This window comes from Platichthys flesus, chromosome 1 (assembly GCF_949316205.1).
Source record: "Platichthys flesus chromosome 1, fPlaFle2.1, whole genome shotgun sequence".
Taxonomy (NCBI): domain Eukaryota; kingdom Metazoa; phylum Chordata; class Actinopteri; order Pleuronectiformes; family Pleuronectidae; genus Platichthys; species Platichthys flesus.
Genome location: NC_084945.1, coordinates 12,582,082 through 12,604,647, shown reverse-complemented (window position 1 = coordinate 12,604,647; position 22,566 = coordinate 12,582,082). Strand labels below are relative to the sequence as shown.

The following is a 22,566-nucleotide window of genomic DNA, read 5'->3' as shown; positions in this document are numbered from 1 at the left end:
CCCAGAGCAGACCGCTATCAGAAAGTGCTTCATTCCTCTCCCTATCTCTCCCACCAAAATGAAACGCTGATAGTGTGGGGAACAACTCAGCCAGAAGTCAAGATTTTCATTTTTCATTTTCATGCAACATTGAAAGCTATTTTTTTTTTTTATATAAGAGGAATAAAGGAAAAGACATTTTTTGTCCCTGACTTTCCACTGAGGGTTCTGAGGTGCGGCACCACGTCAGAATCAGTGCTGTTGTTGTTACAGTCTTAAATCAAGTTACCTCTGGCCAGTCTCATTTACAGGGTTCAAAAAGAAATCCCTGAAAAGCTCACCAGAGTTAAGTACCAATTTCCTGCGAATGAAGTACTTTTTAAGTCCAGCTCGCGTCCCTTCCTTTTAGTCTCTGTGATCTCTAAGGGAAAATTTGGTTTGGGCCCCTAAGTCCCCCGGCCCGCTGTAAGCCTCTTAATGTACCATTCAACCTAATACAATTCTCTTGAGGGCGACGTCAAGCGCCGCCTCTTCGACCTGAAACAATTCCAAATACAAAGACAGGTTGGCGTGGTGCGTGGACGCCAGAGGGGGAACAATCCTCAGCTATTTCCTGATTTCAATTTTTAGAAAAGAAAATGATTTTTTACGGCTGTTGGATAACACTGCGTTGGCCAGAGAATATTATATAACGTCATATGATGGAACGAGGAATTCAAAACATAGAAATGACCAATAGACTGGAATGATGTGACAATTGTGTCAGGGCAGGGATTTTATAAGGCTATTGAAAGTCCCCATAGTTGAGCAGAGTGAGTGGTTCCTGCAGATATGGTTGTTTTTTATTTGCATCACAAGGACATTTAACAAGACATGGCTTTATATAACAGGAAGTGATGGTTTCCCTTTAAGCTTCCAAATCTGACAGAAACGTTGTCCCGTCTGGTTTCCACTGTGTGTGTGTCTGTGTCTGTGTCTGTGTGTGACCTCTCTGTTGGACACCAGCGTGGCTCCTGCCGGGGCTCCATGTAAAAGGTGTTCACAGAGCTGTGTAACATGTCTCCTGCTGTGTTCTGCCCTGCTCACTCTTCTCTGTGTTCGGCCCACAGGACTGCTCCAGCTCAGAGGAATTCACGATGGCCGCTGCCCTGCTGCCCCTGTCAACAGCCTTTTACAGGGTAAGGAAACAGAATAGTGTGTGTGTGTGTGTGTGTGTAAGACCCCATTCGACCCCGGTCTGAACATCTGTCCTGAGGGATCCAATCGCTAGTGGTCAGAGCTTCGTACAGGTCTGAATGCACCCAGATGTGTCCTGAGATCTGATCACTCAGACCACATTGGGAGTTGTTCACATATGAAGGACCACCTACTCAGATGACGTTGATGACAATGAAACACATTTTTAGACTTCAAGGTGTCTTTACTTACAATTTTGTTGTTGCCACCGCAACAATATCAACACTGATCTCCACATCATGGTTCTTTACTTGGCTAAATGTATCATTCTTTCATTCAGACCCACCTGATTCTGCTCGGCCTCTCTCTTGCTGACGCCGAAACACAATGACTCACACACACACACAAACACACAGCCATTGGACACATCTGCAACTTCAGACTGGCCGAAAACAACATTATTAGTTCTGCACGAACATGGAAGTCTTGGAGCAGGATAGTGAGAACTGATCACAATTCAGGCACGATTGGAGACACATTCAGGACACATGTTAATACCAGGTCTGAACAGGGCCTATATGTGTGTGTGTGTGTGTGTGTGTGTGTATGAACTACACCATTTGACTATACAATGTCCTGCTCATTACTGATCAGGAACCCCAGTCTTTCACAAACTAATGAAAGGGATACTTATTAGACATTGTTAGTGCTGAAGTTGTGTCAAAAAGGAACATGAGCCAATGTACTGTTATGATATTTTAGTAACTGGTGGTGGGGCCTCAGTTATCAGAAGCTTGTTGGCAGTGGACAGGGAGAGGGAGGACACTTGTCTCAACCCTTTGACCTTTGCTGATCCCAAAGCATTTAAATGTGGAAGTCCAGCCATGGCACTCTGCTTCCAAACCACATGATCAACCCAGGGTCGCTGCCGTGTTTACCCCCACTGTGTCCCCACTGCTTGCTCATTGCCATGGCGCCAGACACAACTGTGCCCATGGGCTATTTGTTGGGTACCGGTGCCATGACTGGATGGGCAGGACTGGGACCTGGCCCGATCTCCAAAACCGCATGACTCATCCAGTTCACATGCCCCAGAGTGCTGCAGCCCTCTTAGATAAACTGTATGTGTTGGCCACTAGCACTGAAACTGAATCGCTTACTTCTCTTACCGGGTTACAAATAAACACCTATATAAGTCATAGTTATTATTACACAATGGAGTGATTTCCTGCTTTTCTCAGTCTGGACTCTATAAGTTATTTCTTGTTTGGTGCGAGCAGCTGCTGAGAAAAAAATTATATTTTGAGAATGCAACAGACGTTTCTCTGATGCTTTCAGACGAGTGGAACTGGTGTCGAGCTTGAGCTCCGCCTCGCTCAACGATGACGAGTAAAGACGGGTCAGGAGGGAGCCTGCTGAAATGATTTGTAATCTTCAGTTTATTGGTGCAAAGATCATGTAGTAGGTCTGTGAGGAAAAACATGCAGCTGTCCGTCTTCATGGGATTAGATTGAGAGGCGTGCGTGATCCTGACCGCTCACAACTGATCCATCACATGTCTCTGGACGTGTTTAACAACCTTATCTGCACATTTGAGTAATATGAAAATTTGCTTCAGCAGTTTGGTGACACGATGGTCTGGATTTTTAAAGAGCAACACTGCAGCTTACATAACAAGATGCATTAGAATAGCAGGCAGTTGCTTTTACAGTCATTTAAAGTATTGAAAATATACCATCTCATCATTCTCTCTCCATCCTCAACCTCTTTTATTTAAAATGAAACTTTTGTAAAGACCTGTAAAGAAAAAGTATATCTATATCTGTCAATACTTCATTAAGGATCAACCAGTGTTTGAGTCTGAGAAGAATAGACAATAGATTTTTCTTAATTCCAGAGTAAGGTTGGACAGTGTTGAATGTGCTGCCAGTAATCTCAATGAAAGAACACGCCCCAGATGACAGAGCCCTAAACATACAATATCTAACTTTGTCCGTAAAGGGTCCCTCCATCAAACCAATAACAATCTAGTTTGATGACATTGTGAAGCTGCAGTTGAAGTAAAGAACAGCCAACTTGCAACTGGCTAACTTTCTGTCCTCAGATGCCGTTTGCCTGGGAAGTTATAGCGTAAAGCGGCTATGATGCAGTTAAAAGGAAATGTCCCATTACCATGACTAAAATTGGGAATGTAACTGGGTTTCAACATTTTGGATAATGTAAGTAAAAAAGTCAACAAAATATATAACATCGGTCGAGTCGTTTTTTGACGTTTTAATGAAGAATTTTATTATATCTGTCATTAATCCTAATCTCACATATCAGACCTTGTGTAAAACATATTTCATTAAACTTATATTCACATAAACTACTTACTGTGCAATGCAGCCCTGCTGGGCAAGTGGCTTGATGGTGTTAAGTATGATGGTGCAGTCCTGTTGCGTCATTGTGTAAGGAAGGCTCTGCTACTTGTAAATATCTTTAGGAAAGTGAGCCGGTTGTTTGTGCAGTGAAACAAATCATCAACCTGCTCAAAAGTGTATGTTTTACACTGACCCACTTACTGTAACTGCATGTTGACATTCATCACAAACCAGTCCCATGTGCAGGATGAGAAGTGGCACATGTACTGCACATTTTCAAATCTTTTCAAGCACTTTCCTCATTCATCTAAATATCTGTTTTTGACTGCTGTTGCCTACCAAACATTTTTAGCCAGTGCACATTTAAGACCTCTAGTGACGCTGTTCACGTCTCTGTTGGGTATCAGTGGCCAGACTTTGGCTGGGTCTATGTATACATAATTTTTTGGGGTCGGGGAATGTCGGAAGTTCCGTTGATCTGCAACCATCTGCTCCCACATCGTGCTGGATAGAGACAGACTGGGATTCGTTGGAAGCCATATATTGACACTGAGCAGGTTTTTGCAGTTGACCCCCATCATATGTTCAGATGTCTTGCTTTGCCATTTCTTTGGTTTCCCACAGATATTTGATAGATATTTGTTAAAATCTCAGACAAAAGGAAATTGGAGCGGACTGTGCCCGGATGGAGTCATTTGGCCTTTTTAAACACGGCACAACCTTTTCACAGTGGCCCTTTGTTAGAGGTGATGTTTTACATTTAGTTGCTCTGGCATTTATTATCTAGCGAGGAGTGGGTTTATCAGGAGATGAGCAGGTGTCACTGACATGTGGATCTGTTGTTATCGTGCTCTCTGAAACCTGCATGATATTTCGTCTGACCTTTGAATGTGTCACCAGAGTGAGTGGCTCTGTCTGGGGGGGGGGGGGAACAAAGATTGGATACAGAAAAACAGAAATTGAAATCTGGACGACTTGCACAACGAGAACACTTGGATGTTAGCATTCTTACAGCCATAGTTTATGCATGGGGGGGGATTTGGCAGCTCCCTCTGTCAAACTGCCCGGCATCAAGTCCTGGTGAGGAAGATGACGTAATGTGTGAACCCTGTGTATCTCCAAAATGTCCCGCTCTTGACTTACCGTATCCATGTTTACTTAGCTTTGGAACATTTATCTTAACCGCACGTCGTGTTTTTTACACAGTCACGGCTTATGGATACCATGATGTGTTTGTTTATTAGTCTAACTTTCAACACGATGTTCTGTGTTTGTTTTACGTGACCGAATAGTGTATATACAATTCGTTTGAACGCAGGCTTTCTCGTGGTTTCAGGACTCATGGTAGTTTTCCTCCACGATGCAACGACTCTCGTAGAACTGCGAAAATATGCAGATGGATTGTGCGCAGGTCAGACGTGCATTCCCACAAGGCACATGTCCACAAATTATGACTGCTTTGGCAATTTAGAGATTCTATGAATTCTCCCAGAGCACTTGTAACAAATGCTGCTGCCTGAAGGCTGGTGACATAGCACATTCAGAACATCTTCCCTCCACAGTCCAGGTTGACACTTCGCTCAGTGAGAGCACGCACCATCCATCATTCCCTGCGAGACACACTTGACATGTGTGATGCTGGATGTCTCTCCGGCTGATGTATGGAGGCCACAGTCTATCATACTCTGAACTTTAGGATCATGTCCCAAAGTTCAGAACAACATCCCAAATCCCGATTACCTCATTCCTCTGACCTGTTCACACCATTGTCTCCTCTTTTTTTCTCTGCTTGTTTTTTCACCCGTGCAGTCCTCCTGTCGTCTAGTCACATGTTCAGACGGCCCTGACGGTTCCATACTCCCTCCTTTGCCTCCATCGGCACTTGCTACTTCCCCCTTCCTCCTCCCTTTCCTCTGCTTTCTTTTCTCCTTCCCTGTCCTCCTCTGCGACCATCTGTCTTGTGCATGTCTCTGCAAGCTCCCATGTAGTATCATATTAGGAAGCGATGACCGCGGTCAAAATGACCTGCACATATCTGACAAGTCCGAAAAAGTACGGCCAGGCAGTGTAAAGACAACAAAGACAAATCAGACACGTAGACCCCCCCACATAACTGTATGCGCACACCCACACAACATCTGTTGTAAGACACGAAAACAAACAAATTCAGAAAAATTACAGAATAGTATCACATTTCTGAACCCTCTAACCCCTGACCAAGTTTCATTTGGTCCATCCTTTAAAGGGAAATGCTGCTATTTTTTAACATGAGCCTCATGCTTATAAATGTGGGTGTTAACTGACTGCTAGTTACAAAAGCTTTTGGATTCCTTCTAGTAGATTGTCACCGCCGGCAGCCATCAAGTGCCAGAAGTGGCAGAGTATAATCTTATGGGGCAACTGCGACGTGCCCACTAAAAGTTCTCTTTTCTGCCAATAATGGGCTCAAATTGTTATTCAGGGTCTTTGCCAAGGATACAAGAACTTTTATTGGACATATCAGGGACTGATGCAGTTGCCCCATAAGATTTCATTGTAGCCATCGCCATCGTGTCGTGGTTGCCCCAGGAGGCGATTTGCTGGACCGATTGATACAGTATCATTCATTTACACACACACATTTTTAAACACAGGTCCCAATTTGAAAAATACCATAATACCCCTTTAAGTTTGACCTCCCAGTCCAGAGACCATGTATCCCACAGTCTGCTCTCTGATAGCTTGAGGAGGGGCCGCTATCAGAGCATTGTAATCTCTCTTCAAAGCGTTTCTTGCCTCAGCAGATTTGTCCTTGTCATTGCGTTATGCGTTTTTCTGGCCTAATTCCCATACTCGATGAAGAGGGTATTTCTGTTTGCTCTAAACATAGCATAGTTAATGTAATCCTTTCTGTTTCTAGTGAGAAAACCGTTAATCTAACAAAACTCAACCTCATCCTCATATTGCCTCATACTCCACCAGACCTCTTGCACATTTCAGATGAAACCTTTGCTAAGTGAGACTAATTAAGATGGTAGGAGGATGTGGATTTATAGTGAAGAGGCGATCTGTAATATAAGACTAATTGAAAAAAGAAGCTAAGCCCAACTCAAACCTCAACTAAAAGTAAGAATGGATGATGTTCTTTAATGTTGAATGTTGTCTGATTTTTACATAGTGCTGACCGTGTTAACTGTTTTTTTTCTTCCAGAAATTGGCTGCTGGTATAAACCAGTTTGCTTACACCTGCATCCAGGACCATCCCATCTGGACCAACCAGCAGTTCTGGGAAGCCACTTTCTACAGTGAGGTCCAGAGCCAGATACGAGCCCTTTATCTCAGCATGGCAGAGGAAAAAGGTGGCATCACTGCCAGGCTAAAGGTAATACTGTAACAAAAAGATTTAATGTAGTGTGAGAATTCATGCAAAGTCTGGTTAACCCTCTAATTTTAAATCCTTTTTTAAATAATGATTTCAATATTATAATAATATAGTAAATACTATAATCAAATTCTAGCATTTTATCTGATGCCATTCTTTCTAATTTATGATATTATAATTAATGTATTTTTGTTTTGGACAAAACTAAACTGTCAATTGTGCAACCCATTTTAAACTTTGTAAATGCACAAAAGTTTTCATGATGTGCTGTGGTTTCAGTCTGGGGACTGGGATCTTGCAGTGGTTCATGAGATAATTTTGGCTGTGGTCACAACATAATTCGTGGAACACAATTTGCATATTTGTTTAGATTTATTTATTTAGGATAATTATCAAATTGTTTGTCACCATGCAAGTCACGCTTCTCGTGGCTAGCACCAAAACAACACAAGCCAAATCAATTCTCTCAACCTTCATGACCTCTCCAGGATGCGACCGCTGCGCCGGCAGCCGGCAGAGTTGACGAGCAGACGGCCATGGACCTGGCGGCAGAGCAGCTGCGTTCGTGGCCCAGCTTGAGCAAGGAGCGGCAGCAGGAGCTGGTGAAGAACGAGGAGAGCACCGTGTTCAGCCAGGCCATCCACTACGCCAGCCTCATGGTTTACCTGCTGGTGCCTCTGGACACCAGCAAGATCAGGCTGCTGCGCAACCCCCCCGCCGCCGACTGGGAGAGCGGCAGCAACAGCATCGTCACAAACAGGTCAGGGGAGCGACAGCAGAGGGAGCATTTCCCTAGGATTCACTGTTAACATCTCTCACATGTTCCGACCGTCCACTAACATCAAAACATGGACTGTATTAGAACTTGTTCCTGGCGTATTCAGGGTGTTAAGGTAGAACAATCAGTCTTACATGGAGGAAACCTGGAGGTAAGGTTTCATGACCTGGGAGCAAGTGTTCCTCACTTAATAAGGTGATGATAGGTCTGTGGGTGGATGTGGCATAGCTCACAGTCTACATGATACCTTCCAATTTAGCCAAATGGAACGTTTCCGGCCCACGTCCATCCTGTGGGCTTCCATCGCTACTGCGCAAAACAGAGTGAGGCTCATGTACTTCTGTTGGGAGGTTTAAACCCCTCAGGGCGTCTTTAAGAGGACTAGCACTGTACTTACCCAAGCTAAACAGCATAGCAGTAAAAGTGATTTCCTGTGCTCTTTAGTAACTGTAGCATTAAATGAATCCGGGGTTATCCCCCAGAATATTAGATTGTAAAGGCACAAAAAGATCTTAGGTCAAATTAGCCAGAAGAACCCAGTGATCCTTTTGATTTTTTTTATCATGTACAGTACATGCCTTGTAAACTTTCCGTTATTTTTCTCTCAAATATTACCAAACAGCCTCAAGAACACCGTGATACTATTCTATTCTTGTTTTTCTCTATCTAATGAAACGTCAGAAACACTGTGGCCAAGAATTTGTTTGTGTGGAAATTTCCTTTCTAAATCTTTCAGTTTTTGCCCCAGACTTGTTTGTTTCTTACAGAAGACATTTGGATTTCATCACTGACTTGTGTTTGTACATCCACAGGGAAGGTTGCATCACCTCATGTGAAACATTCCTCTTGGCTAATAGAATCCAAGCGATTGATCATCATTAACACTAAACCCAGGGGGGTAGGGAACCTCTTTTCTCAAGGGCCATTTCAATTTCCATAACATTGTCCAGGGCCATAATAGATTATTAATAATTAAACCAGAATGGCACACAGTCGAGTGCAGACGTCCGCCAAGGCCAAACATTCCTACACGTGATTGTTAGTTCTTGTCTAAGTTCTAGATTGTCTGGTGCTAAATGGAAAAAGGAAGTGCTCTAACAAATTAAATATAGTTTTAAATATTGGAAAATCAAAACACATTAGTCCCTGAAAAATCAACAGAGATCTTGGAAAACAGTTTATATTTGAAAGAAAGTGAAAGGAATCCTGGTTCTGATGCATGCTTTTCAAATCCTCCCTCTTGTCAACCTCGGCAGTAATCCCACACAGGAAAATGGCGAGTTGGTCTGTATTTGTTATATCTGTTGTTTCATTGCAGGCCACAGAGGAAAAGTGGAAACTCCTTTTGGTTTCCCTCAGTGTTGTCTTATGTAACCTGCTCTGTGACGGTTCTTTGAGATAAACAGACGGTTTAACTCTGCCCAGTTCTATCAACTCTGCAGCAGCAACGAGGTTCCTTCAGCAACTCTCCTTCTTAGCTGCTCACCACAAAAACCTGCCTGTGCAACATCATCACTGTCAGAATGTGGTCTCGTGGAAGCTGCTTATTATGCACTCAAACTCTGCTGAAGAGAGTGAACTTCATCCAACCTGTTGTTGCAGCAGCTGCGAGTTTCCAGCTTGATGCTTGAGATCGGCCTTTTCATCACGGCGAGCACACCCCTGAAAACTAGGCTCACTGTGTCGTCACAAACCTCAACACTTGTTGTGCATGTTTCCTTTACTCTGACCACGAAGCTGACAGGCATCCAGCCAGAGGGGACCACTCTGAAGGACACGTCCATTTACTAACTTGCTCTGCTGTTTGATATTTTTCGTTTATTGCTGACATGACGTGCATATGAGTTGCCTCACGGGCCAGATCACAGCGTCTCATGCCAGGCTTTAAATTGCTCTGGTTTTTACAGTTTTTTTTTTTTTTTATCACAGTGCATCTTCATACCATTTCAGTGAGCACACAAGTGTGAGATCTCAAATCCGCTCCCCGACTAGTCTCGTTTTCACTGTGTTCTCATGTACGCTTCACAGCATCGCCGGCAGCGTGGCAGAGAGCTTCGACACCGAGAGTGGCTTCGAGGACTCGGAGAGCAGCGACGTGGCCAACTCTGTTGTCAGGTTCATCGCGCGCTTCATCGACAAGGTGTGCACCGAGAGCGGAGTCACCCAGGACCATATCAAGAGCCTGCACAGCATGATACCAGGTACAGCACCTCTACACAGAGTAACCCTGGGATGAGTGTATTCTCAGCTCAGGCTAACAGCAGTTCAGGCCTCTGATCTGATTAACTCCTGACATGTTAAATGGCCTTAACATCTCTATGAAAGTCCACATGCTCCTCTGTTACAACACCTGTGTGTGTGTGAGAGTGTGTGTGTGTGTGAGTGTGTGTGTGTGAGTGCGTGTGCGTGTGCGTGTGCGTGTGTGTGTGAGTGTGTGTGTGTGTGTGTGTGTGTGTGTGTGTGTGTGTGTGTGTGTGCGTGTGTGTGTGTGTGCATATGTTCACTGACTTCAACTTCTGACCCACAGGTATTGTAGCTATGCAGATGGAGGCTCTAGAGGCAGTTCACAGGGAGAGCAGGAGGTTACCTCCCATTCAGAAGGTGAGCTGCTGGGACTTCAGCTATTCATACACTATTTATTAAAAAGGACCATATAGCAGGAGTTCGGGTATTTTAATCATAAACTTGATCGGAAATATTAGAAATGTGAAGACTAGAATTTAGATAAAGACTAACTGAAATCACAATATCTGAGTTGAGGATTCCACAGGGTTTCAAAAAGTCTCAAGTTCAATTATCTGAATTAACACCCTCCAAAACGTTTTAAATACTTCTTAATTAATACTTAGTTAATTAATTTAATGTTCTTTTGACACACTGTAATATTAGATGTTTTTTAAGATAATTTTTTGGCAGCAAACATTGTTAGAGATATCAGCAACTGAACTACAAAAAAGGCCAAAAGTAAAATTAGCAAAGTCTACTTCACCTCATCTTCAAATAGGGGTAAATGTTAGTAAATATATTCCCTCATATCTGTGCTACCTGACATGGGTCTTACAATTTATTTATTTGGTCTTGAAAAGTATTCAATTTAACTTGTTGAACGTGGAAGAAGTAACAAGTTATAATGATGACATATACTGAAATATGTAAAACAATAAATGACACCATGCTAACTTTCACGAGGGGTTTAAACTCTGATAGCAGGTGCTGGATAAAATACATACATTTGTATTTAACGGTGAATTTATTGAAATTTATAACTGTATATCCAACTGCACTGTTTTGATTCTCCTCTTATCCAAACTCTTAGTTATGTCCACACGCTCAGTGTCTGGTTTGCTGCTCGTGCTCCGACTGCAAATCTCATCCCGTGTTTTCCAGTCATCATCGCACTTTAACATTTTACCAGTTGGTGTTTTTGGACCCTGCTGTGCTCCGTGTCTGCCAGCTCCCAGTAATTTCTCTTGCACACCCTTACACACAGACAAACATCATGCCTGTACTGCCTGGGGAGCAACCTGGAGTCCACGGTGAGCGTCTGCTGCACTTTGTGGCTAACGTCTTACACGGTTTACGTGTTGGAAAAAGCTTCCATCTTGGGCTGCGAGCTTTGAGCTGCATGCCAACTACATACTAAAAAAACAACACTGACTGTGGAGCCATGACTGGCCAGTATAGCAGTAGTGGTAACAGCACCGGTGACATGAAATGGAAAAACAGGGAATGCACTTAAGGTGCAGTCCTGACGCAGAAATCAGAAACAATGAGGTGTAGAGGGACTCAGTGTCCATTCAAGGACGGATTCATCAAGCTCTTATTCTCCTCGGGTCAGACCTTAACTCCTCCACGTTGGCTGTGGCCTTAATGGAGAAATGCTGTGGATGATCTAATGTCCGTCCTTGTTTGTGACAGCGGAACAACTGAGTGTTTCTCTGTGGCTGCGGAGGCCAGAAGCAGCTGAAGCAACACAGTGCAGACTGGACAGTTTATACTGTAGAGTAGGTTTGTCAGATAAAGGAAAAAATAATTAAAAGTTACACTCATAATACTGACTTTATTTACACACAGTTTCAAGACTCTTTAAACTGCGTGAGTAGGCTAAAAGTAGTAGAGTAAGTGCCGTTTTGAGTTAAACCTTTAAAGAGTTTTAGTTTTCTTCCGTTGTCTCAGTGGAAAATAACCGTGCTCATTAGGTCCATTATATCCTGCCAGTCAGGGTCCATTTATGTTCAAACTTGACAAACACAGAGAGAAAACTAATGATGATTCCATTCGACAGTTCAAACAGAACCGCTTTTCTTTTACAAACAGATCATGCGTTTTTGCTCAGAGGGTTAAAAATGCTAAACTGGTCTCTACACGGAGAATTCATTAATTTGAGGGTTTTATGCTATTAAATCCTCAGTTTGCTTGCAATTTGTGTTTTTCCTCATGATGTGCACGCAAAGCTGATATTTGTCCGGTGTGAATGTGGTGATGTCATTTGACATTATGATGATGAATTGATTTCCTGGCCTTTAAAAAGAGAAAAGAAAAATTATTATCTGACGCAAATGTTTTTGCTGTGTCCTTCATTTTGAGAAGCTAACTGTCAACAACAAATGACTTATATGAGCTCAGCCGTTCCTGTGCAGGTTCGTATCATGGACATAATGTTCTTTCTTATTCCATCAGCCCAAGATCCTGCGTCCATCTCTGTTCCCTGGGGAGGAGATGGTGTTGGAGGGGTTGCGGGTGCTTCTGGACCCTGACGGCAGGGAGGAGGCCACCGGGGGCCTCCTTGGGGGCCCACACATTCTGCCAGCAGAGGGAGCTCTCTTTCTCACAACATATCGCATCATTTTCAAAGGAATCCCCCATGATCCACTGGGTAAATACTGAACTACATTTGATCTGTTTATTGTGCTTATGCAATACATATGTTTTCAAATACATTTTTCAAAAACAACTCTCAGCTAATAATTGTGTGCCATGTATTTACAACCACAGCAAAGTTCTCCAGTCAAATCAATTCAATCCTTATTTTTCTTTTGTTGAATGAAAATCCTGTTATGATAAAGTTAGGTCACAACAAGAAATAAAAAATGCATTCTGCACATTTAACCCGAGTGAATCCTACTCTTCATCACTGTAATACTCTTTCTCAACTACTAAAGTCAGGTGGGGCCCCTAGTGTTCAAGGGATGGTGGAGCCGATTATGAACCAAACTGTCTCTCTCTCCTCATTTTCTGTCACCTGCGTCCTGTCAACACTCTGGCAAAAGCGTACAATTCAGAAACAATTCCAATCTGCAGTGTGTTCTGTCAGTAAGATGATGCAGTAATGTGGATGTGATCTTTATTCCTGTATGTGTCCAGTGGGGGAGCAGTCAGTCATCAGGGCTTTCCCAGTGTCCACCCTGACCAAAGAGAAGAAGATCAGCATCCAGAACCAGCTGCAGCAGCACATGCAGGAAGGTCTGCAGCTCCGCTCGGCAACATTTCAGGTAAACACTGAAACACACCACAGATTAAATCACTAAAGACGTCAGAGGTTTTAATTCATGTGATTCTCAGGGACTGTAGCAAGTACTATCATCCGTGGTTCTGTTTCTCAGATATAATAATTCACCACATCCAGGATTTTATTGGAATTCTCTTCAAATTACACGCACTCATAAATATCAGTCCAATAACATATTTTTTTCATCTAGATCCATGAATTACTCCCTGTGAAATCGGTAAAAATGTCATCTCACAAGTTGAATTGGATCCGAACCCCAGGCCGGAGCCGCACCAGGGTTTTTCCCTGACCAATACCACATGCCTCCGCCAAGTTTCGTGTTAATTTGTCCTGTAGGTTTCGTGTAATGCTGCTAAAAATCTGACAAACACAAACCAACGTTATTGATAACTCTGACTATGCACACGCTAATAAATAAGCAACGAAGCTTAAAATTACAATTAACATCCAGTGCGCACTTCTTTTATAACCCCCATGACTTGTGTTTCACAACGTGAGCTTGATTCCTAGAATCAAAAGAGGAGCAACTTTACGCCAAGCATGTGTTTTTAGTCTTTAGACATGTTGCTGTAAATGTTTTTATGATTCATTCCTATCTCTTTACAAACTCGAAATTATGAAAGTGGCCATGTTTTTGGAGTGTAGGTCACTTGGCATATGTGGACATCTGTTGTGGACAGTCTTGTTTCTGACCTCGCTGCAGTATGCAGGGGGGGGGTTTGTTGTGGAAACTATGCATGAGCTGTTTTACCAATACTGAAGATGTGAAAGACGCAGATCAGCACACTTTAGTAAATGTTTAGGGGTGAAAAGGTGAAGAACATTAGCCGTGACAAACATGAGATTCTCCTGACAGGCTGTATAGAGTTTGAATCCAATATTAATAAGAAATGTTATGTAACCAGCGTTAAATAGTCTGTTTAACTGATGTCTGACTTTTTTAGTTAATAAAAGTGGCTTTCGATGAGGAGGTGAGCTCAGAGACGGTGGAGATCTTCAGGAAGCACCTCCAGAGGATCCGCTACCCACAGTCCGTCTTCAGCTCCTTCGCATTCGCTGCAGGACAAACCGCGCCTCAGCTGATCCTGCCGAAGCAGAAGGAGAGGAACACTGGCTTCAGGTTTGTTGCCCCCTGATATATTTTTTACTCCTCTGGAAATTTTGAAATGTTATGTTGCCAAAGCTGCACATAGTTAAAGTATGTCCACTCTTTGTTTCCTCGAAGAACTTTGTCCAAAACTATTGTCAAGGGAGCAAAGAGGGCTGGAAAGATCACCATGGGCCGGGGCGGCCAGAGCACGCTGAAGAAGAATGACAGAGGCAGCAGGATGACCTGGCATGAAGACGACGACATTTCAAGTGAGAGAAACCACACACACACACACACACACACACAGACACACACTCAAGATGGTGTTGAGGGAGCATATGAAAACATAAAACTTCCTTTTCGTGTGTGTTTCAGTATCGGACGATGGCGAGCCTCCACCCAGCAGCACTTTGCGGGCGTCAGACAAGTCCACCATGGAGCAGCTGGTGGAGCAGTCCTGTTTCCGTGACTACCAGCGCCTGGGCCTCGGCACCGTCACCGCCAGCTCGTCTCGCTCCAAATCCGGCGAGCAGTTCAAGGTCACGGCCGTGAACAGGCTCTACTCCCTCTGCCGCAGGTACGCCACCTCCCAGCCTGGAGACCTGCTGCCGGCTCCTCAACTTTAGCTGCAGCGGTGCGGCCACACTAAACAACAGAAACCAGAAACTTGCGGTTCTGTGCTGATTTCACTAGTCACTGCACAGCGGGACTGAGAATATTACTTTCCAGGACCTGTAGCCCTGCCAGAAGCTGGGGGGGGGGCTCCTCTACCTGGCAGACAGATGTTTGACTCATCTATTCTGACAACTAGATTCAAATCCAGCCTGTTATGCAAAAACACACATGGCGTGACTAATACAGCCTCAATCCCGAGTTGGCTGCAAACTCTGAAGGTGCTCAGCTGCATTTCGAATGTCTTGCCACATACATGTATCAACAAACCGCTTTGCCGCGTGGACAACTGTTCTTTCTTTGAAAACTGTTTGTGTCTGAGATTTCTGTTCCGTTGTCGGTCTCTGTCAGTTACCCGGGGCTGCTGGTGGTTCCTCAGGGAGTACAGGACAGCAGTCTGCACAAGGTGGCGCGCTGCTACAGACACAACCGTCTGCCCGTCGTGTGCTGGAAGCATCCGCGCACCAAAGCCATCCTGCTCCGCTCGGGAGGCTTCCACGGCAAGAGCGTGGTGGGGTTGTTCAAGTCCCAGAACCCCTCCTCTAACGGTATGGATGTTTTTTGTTTTATGAACTTAGTGAGAGCTGTGGCTGTCAGAATCACAAGGAATTAAAGCTGGCCACACTCATTTAGTCTATTTGATAATTTCTTGTTCCTATCGTTGACTCATTTATCAGCTGGTGACACTTAAGCTGACTTTATTGACTTCAGATACTCCAGATGAGTTTTCTTGCGAGCTCCCTGGTAAAATGTCTGAAAAATGTCCAATTGAGAACACGTGACTCATGCAAAACTGAAAAAAACTAAAAGAACACAAATATGTCAGGAAGAAAAACAAAGATACCATACACGCAGAGGCAGCAGATGAAGACCTCAATTTGGAAAGACAACGAGAGCTTTTGGTGATAAGGCATGGCGCTATAAACAATAACATGATTTCCACATTGGAATTTTTCATGCATTATGCTCTTGCCTCCTGCATGATCCACTCAGACACCTGCTGGGCTCTTCACATGCGAAAGGCTACCTCTGGAAAATCTCTGGAAATTTCATTCACGTCTGACAGAAATAAACCGAAGCCTTAGATGCATTTTTCTGTAAAGCACTTGATCTGTGATCTGCAGTTTTATTTATTCTTTCAAGTGACGGTCATTATTACCTATCTGTGTGAATAAAGCGTTGTGTTCTTCCTGTAGCTCCTGCCTCGTCCTCAGATTCCTCCAGTAGTCTTGAACAAGAGAAGTACCTGCAAGCCATCCTCAACTCCATCCCCATCTACTTCAAAGTGAACGGGAACAACACGCTGTCCAACCGCTCCCTCATCGGCCTCTCACCAGGTAACACTGCTACAACACCAAGACTCTAATAATGTCAAATTCTGCTTTTATTTAATTGGGGAATGAAAATGACATTGTACTCTGTATCAATATATAATATAATCTACTTATAGTGAAAGTGTTATTAGGATATTTTGATCTTTTTGATTTTGAGACCAGACATCTTCTATGTCACAAACTGGTTAATAAATAACTTCCATGTGGCTAGATACAGCATTAGAATAACCTTAACTTAATATATTATCTACATACCGGTACACTCTTCAGGGAGTCAATAAGCAGTGCCTGTGAGGCTCGACTCTGGGCAATTAGCTCCTTCCCAGTGAAGCTACATCACCTGACTCACGTGCTCCCACCTGACCTGAATGTGCTGCGCGATGGCCTTGGTGCTGTCGTGGGAAAAAAAAAACTTTGGCTTGTTTACAAGGGACAGGAGGCCGCGGAGAGTTCACCACCTCTGATAGAGAGAAAATCAAATCTGCAGACTTGCACTCTGAAGATTTATTTTCGTTCGCTCGAGCTCTGTATTTTCTATTCAATCACATCCCCTTTGTGTTTGTTCTGGTCAGCAAAGCAGAGCAAAGCCTACTTATCTTAATAAGTGTGTGTGTGTGTGTGTTACAGAAAGAGAGAGTAACTGCTTGTGAAAAATACTGGATCTGATATTTGTTAACAATTGGAAGGAAGCGTACACAATAAAAGGTTATGTAAGAATCACAGGACAGCTGGGGGTCAATGTCCAGCACATCCATCTCCTCTGACACCCCCATGAATGATTTGTCTCCAGGCAGTGAAAGGAGGACGTCCAGGATACCAAAGATGGCTCCTGTCCATTTAGACATCCCATTCTCCAACAGCTTCACCAGAGGAGGTGAGTGTTTTCTGCTTCTGTGGTTCTGCTTCCTGCTCGGCACGACGTTGTGAGTCTGCCTGCTGCCAGACAAAACAGCACAGTCCACCAGTACAGTCATCATTGTCTTTTAACATCATCCACTCAGTTGAGGGGAAACATCACATTTGAATCACAATAGATTATGGAGGCTGTTGATTTTTTTGCCAGAGCTCCTTGTTTTCCAGATTTTCTTCTCCTCTGATTTGTTTTTCCACATTGGTCACATATTTGCTCCTTTTTCTCTTGTTGTAAAACACATTTTAGAAAGATGACATTACAATGTGTAAAATCACACACGTTCACTTACACAACTTCAGAAGACAAAAGTATGGAACGGAGTTGCGGACTTCCTGAAGAAGGATTTCTTTCTCAGTTTGTCATGAAATATTATAACAACCAACAACAATGATGTTTATACATCTGGTACCTTTCACATAGCAGAACAGAGTCCTTTACAACAATGCATTTAGATATAAGACAAGGATTTAGATATAAAACTCTTAATTAACAGAAAATGTGATGGAAACAAAACCCAGTAAGTAAAATGTGAGATAAAATACGAGGCTGAAGATAAAAACAAGTCAAAACAACCTTTTAAACAATGTAAAAGAATGATCCATGCATTGTATGTATATCCCACTTATTATGTGAGGCCTACAGGGCAGCTGGAGTCAATAGGCCAAGATTTCTTGAAACGTGAAGATGCAGACCAAAGACTGTAATCGCTCTAAGTCAAACAAAGCCAGAGTTATTGATATATCACGTTTAAAAGTAGCCAAAGTATTTTTCAAACACGGTGAAGGAAAAACAACAAGTGAAGAGAAAGAAAGTAAAAAGCGTTGCAGGCAAAAAAAAAGCAATAAAAGCAGTTATTGGGATGTAAACGGAATCAGGCTGAAATTAAGAGCACTTTTGAATTTAATGCTCAACAGGAGAATACAATAATAGTTTAGGCACTGGAGTGAGAAGAAGCAGACTCTGAATGCAACACGGTTTCGCTTTGTGGTTTCTCTCTGTGAGGATCTGTAGCGTTTAGCTGTATAATAATCACTTTGTCAAATATTTGCTATTTATCTCAAGTTTCCAGATCCAGATGTCAGGGCAGAAATTCAGGGACACTCTAATCTTTTGAACTGTTCCGGTCAAATGAGCATTACAGTAAATGGAATCTCCCCGATAAAAACGTAATGTGCTATTCAGCTGCATAACCATCATGATTGTGTAAACTTGAACGTGAACTCTGCAGTTTTTTTTTCCCTCAGTCAAAGGTGTTTTGTGTTCTGTTGCATGTCTAAGGTGTTAGTCACTGCTTCAGATGAAGGTCAAAGGTAGAAGCAATTCTGAAAGTGACTCAGTGTTTTTTTTAACGCCCCAAAAAGGATGAGGCGTTTGTAAAAATGAGGTCAAACCAGCGACTGCAGCACAATCCAGTAAGAACCGCTGTTCTCGGAGAACAGGATTGTCTCTATTACATTCTTATGACTCAGGAGAAACATCTGTGTCAGGATGACTTAGAATTAGTCTGAGTTTTCTTAGATTACCATGAACGTGAAACTTTCAAATGGCGGCAGCACTTTCATCTAAAAAGCTACTACTAATAAAACTGGCCATTTGTAATTCAGAATGGACGAGAAGATGTCAGACAGAGAGAGCATGAAGCAGACAAAGGGTCTTATGTTGCTAAAGATTACACACGGACTTCGAGTCTTAAATGTCCAATTAGATGAGTGCAGGTATTACCCTGTAGCGATTTTATAACATCAAGCTGAAAAATAAGTGTGAAACGTAAGAAAACTATGCATCTTATTATATTAAATAAACAGCCAGATAGTAGAAAACAATTTATATTATATTATTCATTATTTTCAACAATTGTTTTATTTGAGCTAGTTTTTAGTCCTGGTATCTATTGTTATCAGTTAACATTGTGTTATTTAATTTGAAAAATTGGTTTGTTTGCTGTCACTGAGGTTTCTGTAAGAGATCCCCAGATTACATCATATGTATTTCCCGTTTAGAATATTTGTTATGCCTTAAAATGCCTTCTTCTTCCCTGCAATACCAAGGTACTTACAAATATGACATAGCCTCTCTACTACAACTGCGAGAATAGACTCCCCGGGCATTAAGTTAAAAGAATTTTCCAGAATACAGCTTAATACAAAATAAATAATTCCTAAGCAAATCAACACCACTAAAATAATAATTAAAAAAATAACAATAAATAGAATCATATTGACTTTGTCCCATAGTCTTCAAACCATCACTCATAATCCTGGACACACATATTCATGCATGTTGTAAAAATCCTCCTCCTCATCCTATGTGGACCAGTCCGACCTTTGACCCTCATCAGCGTAACTCTTCATCTGCATGTCTGTCTGAAGTGGTGGTTTGGTGGTGATGTCCCGAGGATGTTGACCTCATTGATCTTTTCCATGCCCCCCCCCCCTCTCTTTCTCTCTACCACCTGTACAAAAAACACCACCCAGTGCTTGAGTACAGAGATAAACTATTCACTCACTCGAACCAAAAACCTGCCAGTAAGGAGAGAATCCCCCATCCAGGTAGGGTCATCCTGTCTCTTTGGTCTGCCGCTCCTCCCACAGCGCTGCTTCGCTCTCTAACACCTTCTCCACGCGCCAGCCGCTGCTTCTTTCCTCTCGCTAACCTGCACGTGCGCTCCCTAACCGAATAACGACCACGCTGCACCACGCTGCAAACCCTTTACTAAGAGCTTGAGTGACGCAGTACTAATCATTGGCCGACTCTGTGGGCGCTCCACTGGGAGCTGTGGTTTTTCACAAACCAAAGTGGCTGCTCTGATGTGGCCTCTTCCATTGTTGATGTGTTGGCACAGCCGAGGCCCGCTGTGGTCAGTTAAGAGCCAGGTCCAGACTTAGGGGGAAACTAAGCTGTTTGTCATGGCAGACAAGTCATGAATCACACACACACACATACACACACACACACACACACAGACGGAGCGTAGCCCCTCTGGTCGTCGTCTTTAGTGTAGTGAAAACAGCTTGAGTATTCTGAAAATGTGATCCCAAAGGATCGGTTTGAAATGAGTGTGTGGTACGATGTGATGACAGGACTCATATTAGTCTAATTATCAGGTAAACACGTTGTTATCTTCACCAAGGAAGTGATGTTGTCGTCTGTGATTCGTTTGTTTGTTAGTTTGCAGGAATAAGCAGAAACAGAAAAGAACCCATTAAATGTTGGTGTTAATCTGGATCTGGAGGTGGATCCAGTATATATATTTTTTTCACTTTCTTTAACAGTGTGAGATTGTTTGTTTGTAAAAGAGATTACACAACGGATTTTCACAAAACTTTGTGAGAGAATGGGACAAAGGCAAAAGATAAAACCCATTTAATGACATGATCCAGGGTGTTTTTCAACCTTTTCGTTAATTAACATCAATTCATAAATCTTGATGAAAATAAAATCTGGCACTTATGGAGGACTGATATTTAGAGTGTGAGACATTTGGTGCGGATTCAAGTGAACCTAAATGTTCTATTAAGGTTTTGCGTTGGGCCTTGTTGGATGTTTACACTGTACTGAGAGCCCTTCTCATTATTTCAGTTATGATAATACTATAAAGGTTGGCGTACCATGTTAGCTATGGTGGTTCTCTGAGCAAAAAATTTGAATATTGTAGTTTTCAAATGCAAATATTCCTGGTCCTTTATTACACATCACAGCAAAACTCTAAATACACCTCCCACGGCTTTTACTGACGGCTTTTGAGAATTATCCATTTTCATGTAGTTGTTGCTCTAAAAGAATTTCAGGTTTTCTCAAAGTTGAATTTGCGTCCATTTGGTCGCCGGCTGTTATATAACTGGCCTGTTTGCAGAAGCGCAAATTAGTAGCAGTTTGACAACTGTACAGATTCAACAGGGCCTGAAGGTGATTACTGAGGAGATGCTGGTGATAGTGATTCATGCTGTTTGAAAGCACTGCACGCTGAGTTTCAGAGAAATGGCTTCTTGATTCATCGATTTACCAAGAAATTCCATCCACTTCTGCTTCTAACATCTCTTCTCACGTCTCAAGGCTACCGAGCCACACAGGCGACCGCTTTGTTGTTGAACCGAGGGAATGGCGGAGTTTATATAATGGATGTCGTACTGCCGTGCATGTAAACGTATCCGCATGTCAGGTGTTGTTCATTGCTCAGTTTTAGTTTGTTTGACAGCATGTGTAGATCAGTGGCATTTGAACAGGCCCAAACCCCACATGTGTGCGTGCGTGTGTGTGACTTTTGTTTGCATCTGTGTGTTTGCAGGCATGTGGGCCAGCCTGCGCTCCAGCAGCAGAATCATCCAGCATGCGTCGGTAGCGGACGTGGGCAGCCGACTAGCAGGGAAGGATCTGGCGCCCCCCGCAGGGAGCAGCAGCCTGCAGGCTCAGCTCCTCAAGCAGCAAGCGGCCCTCTACATCTTCGGAGAGAAGTCCCATCTGAGGGTGAGCATGAAAAGAAATGCTTCTCTGTGGCGCCTCAGAGGAAACTGTATCCGTGATTGTTGTGTTTCTACCCTAAGGTGAGATACAATCTGTTTCAATCCAAACCAACTGTTCTGCTATGAAGTCACACGGACGTCGAGGGGTTGATTCAGTTGTGATGTTGCATTGCCGTCACAGGTGATGATTAGTGCACTCGACCCCCTCCTGTAGGAAAAGCGAAGCCAAAACATCCCATCAAACTAATCCCCTCTTAATACAACACCACCTGTAGCTGTGACCTCAGTAATTCACATGTAATTGAGCGCGTGTGTCGACAGAAACTCAAAACCTCGAATTCATGGCAGAGGTATTGTTTTATAACATTTTTCAGATGTATCTTAGAAAGGTTGAAAATGTGTTAAAACAAAATCATCTCGGTATGTTTGAAGCCTAGCTTCAGACAAGACAACAAGATTATTACAAAAAGCTCGTGCGAACACGATGTCAAGCCTCGTTTCCAGGAAAGGATGCAAATTCTCATCAAATATCATTAATCCAACTACTAGAGAAAGTCAACTCATGAAGTTACGTCATATATTGTAATAATAACACATCAACAACCATAAAGTAGCTCAGACTGATTTATCAGTGGAGCCTTTCATCTGTACATAAACCATGATATTATCATCAGCCAGTCTGACTCTCATTCAAACCTGAGCTACTTTATGGCTGTTGATGTATTATTATTCAAATAAATGATGTAACTTCATGAAAACTTATTTTACAGAATAAACAATGCAGACCTTATATGTGTTGTGTTACTTTTTAATCAAGAAAATATGTTTATTTTCTTGATTCAAGTTCTATGTGTTTGCTGTTTTCTTTTAATTTGTAGTAATTTATCATAACATTTATGGTTCAACTTTAAAATAGCAAGCTTCCATTTAA

General features: G+C 42.7%; 1 protein-coding gene across 3 annotated transcripts in view; it reads left to right on the top strand.

Moving 5' to 3' along the window:
- Positions 1 to 22,566, top strand: part of sbf2 (SET binding factor 2) — an 87,653-nt gene that overhangs the window by 52,875 nt on the left and 12,212 nt on the right. For 2 of the 3 annotated variants that reach the window (XM_062385097.1, XM_062385096.1), the window contains exons 17-31: positions 1,089 to 1,157; positions 6,709 to 6,879; positions 7,368 to 7,639; positions 9,686 to 9,858; positions 10,185 to 10,258; positions 12,338 to 12,533; positions 13,022 to 13,149; positions 14,111 to 14,286; positions 14,392 to 14,525; positions 14,632 to 14,833; positions 15,280 to 15,476; positions 16,125 to 16,265; positions 17,053 to 17,136; positions 19,650 to 19,724; positions 21,461 to 21,639. In XM_062385097.1, the coding sequence (XP_062241081.1) occupies positions 1,089 to 1,157; positions 6,709 to 6,879; positions 7,368 to 7,639; positions 9,686 to 9,858; positions 10,185 to 10,258; positions 12,338 to 12,533; positions 13,022 to 13,149; positions 14,111 to 14,286; positions 14,392 to 14,525; positions 14,632 to 14,833; positions 15,280 to 15,476; positions 16,125 to 16,265; positions 17,053 to 17,136; positions 19,650 to 19,724; positions 21,461 to 21,639 (2,271 nt within the window). The remainder of the gene's footprint in view (positions 1 to 1,088; positions 1,158 to 6,708; positions 6,880 to 7,367; positions 7,640 to 9,685; positions 9,859 to 10,184; positions 10,259 to 12,337; positions 12,534 to 13,021; positions 13,150 to 14,110; positions 14,287 to 14,391; positions 14,526 to 14,631; positions 14,834 to 15,279; positions 15,477 to 16,124; positions 16,266 to 17,052; positions 17,137 to 19,649; positions 19,725 to 21,460; positions 21,640 to 22,566) is intronic. The other variant, XM_062385098.1, reaches the window with a different exon arrangement.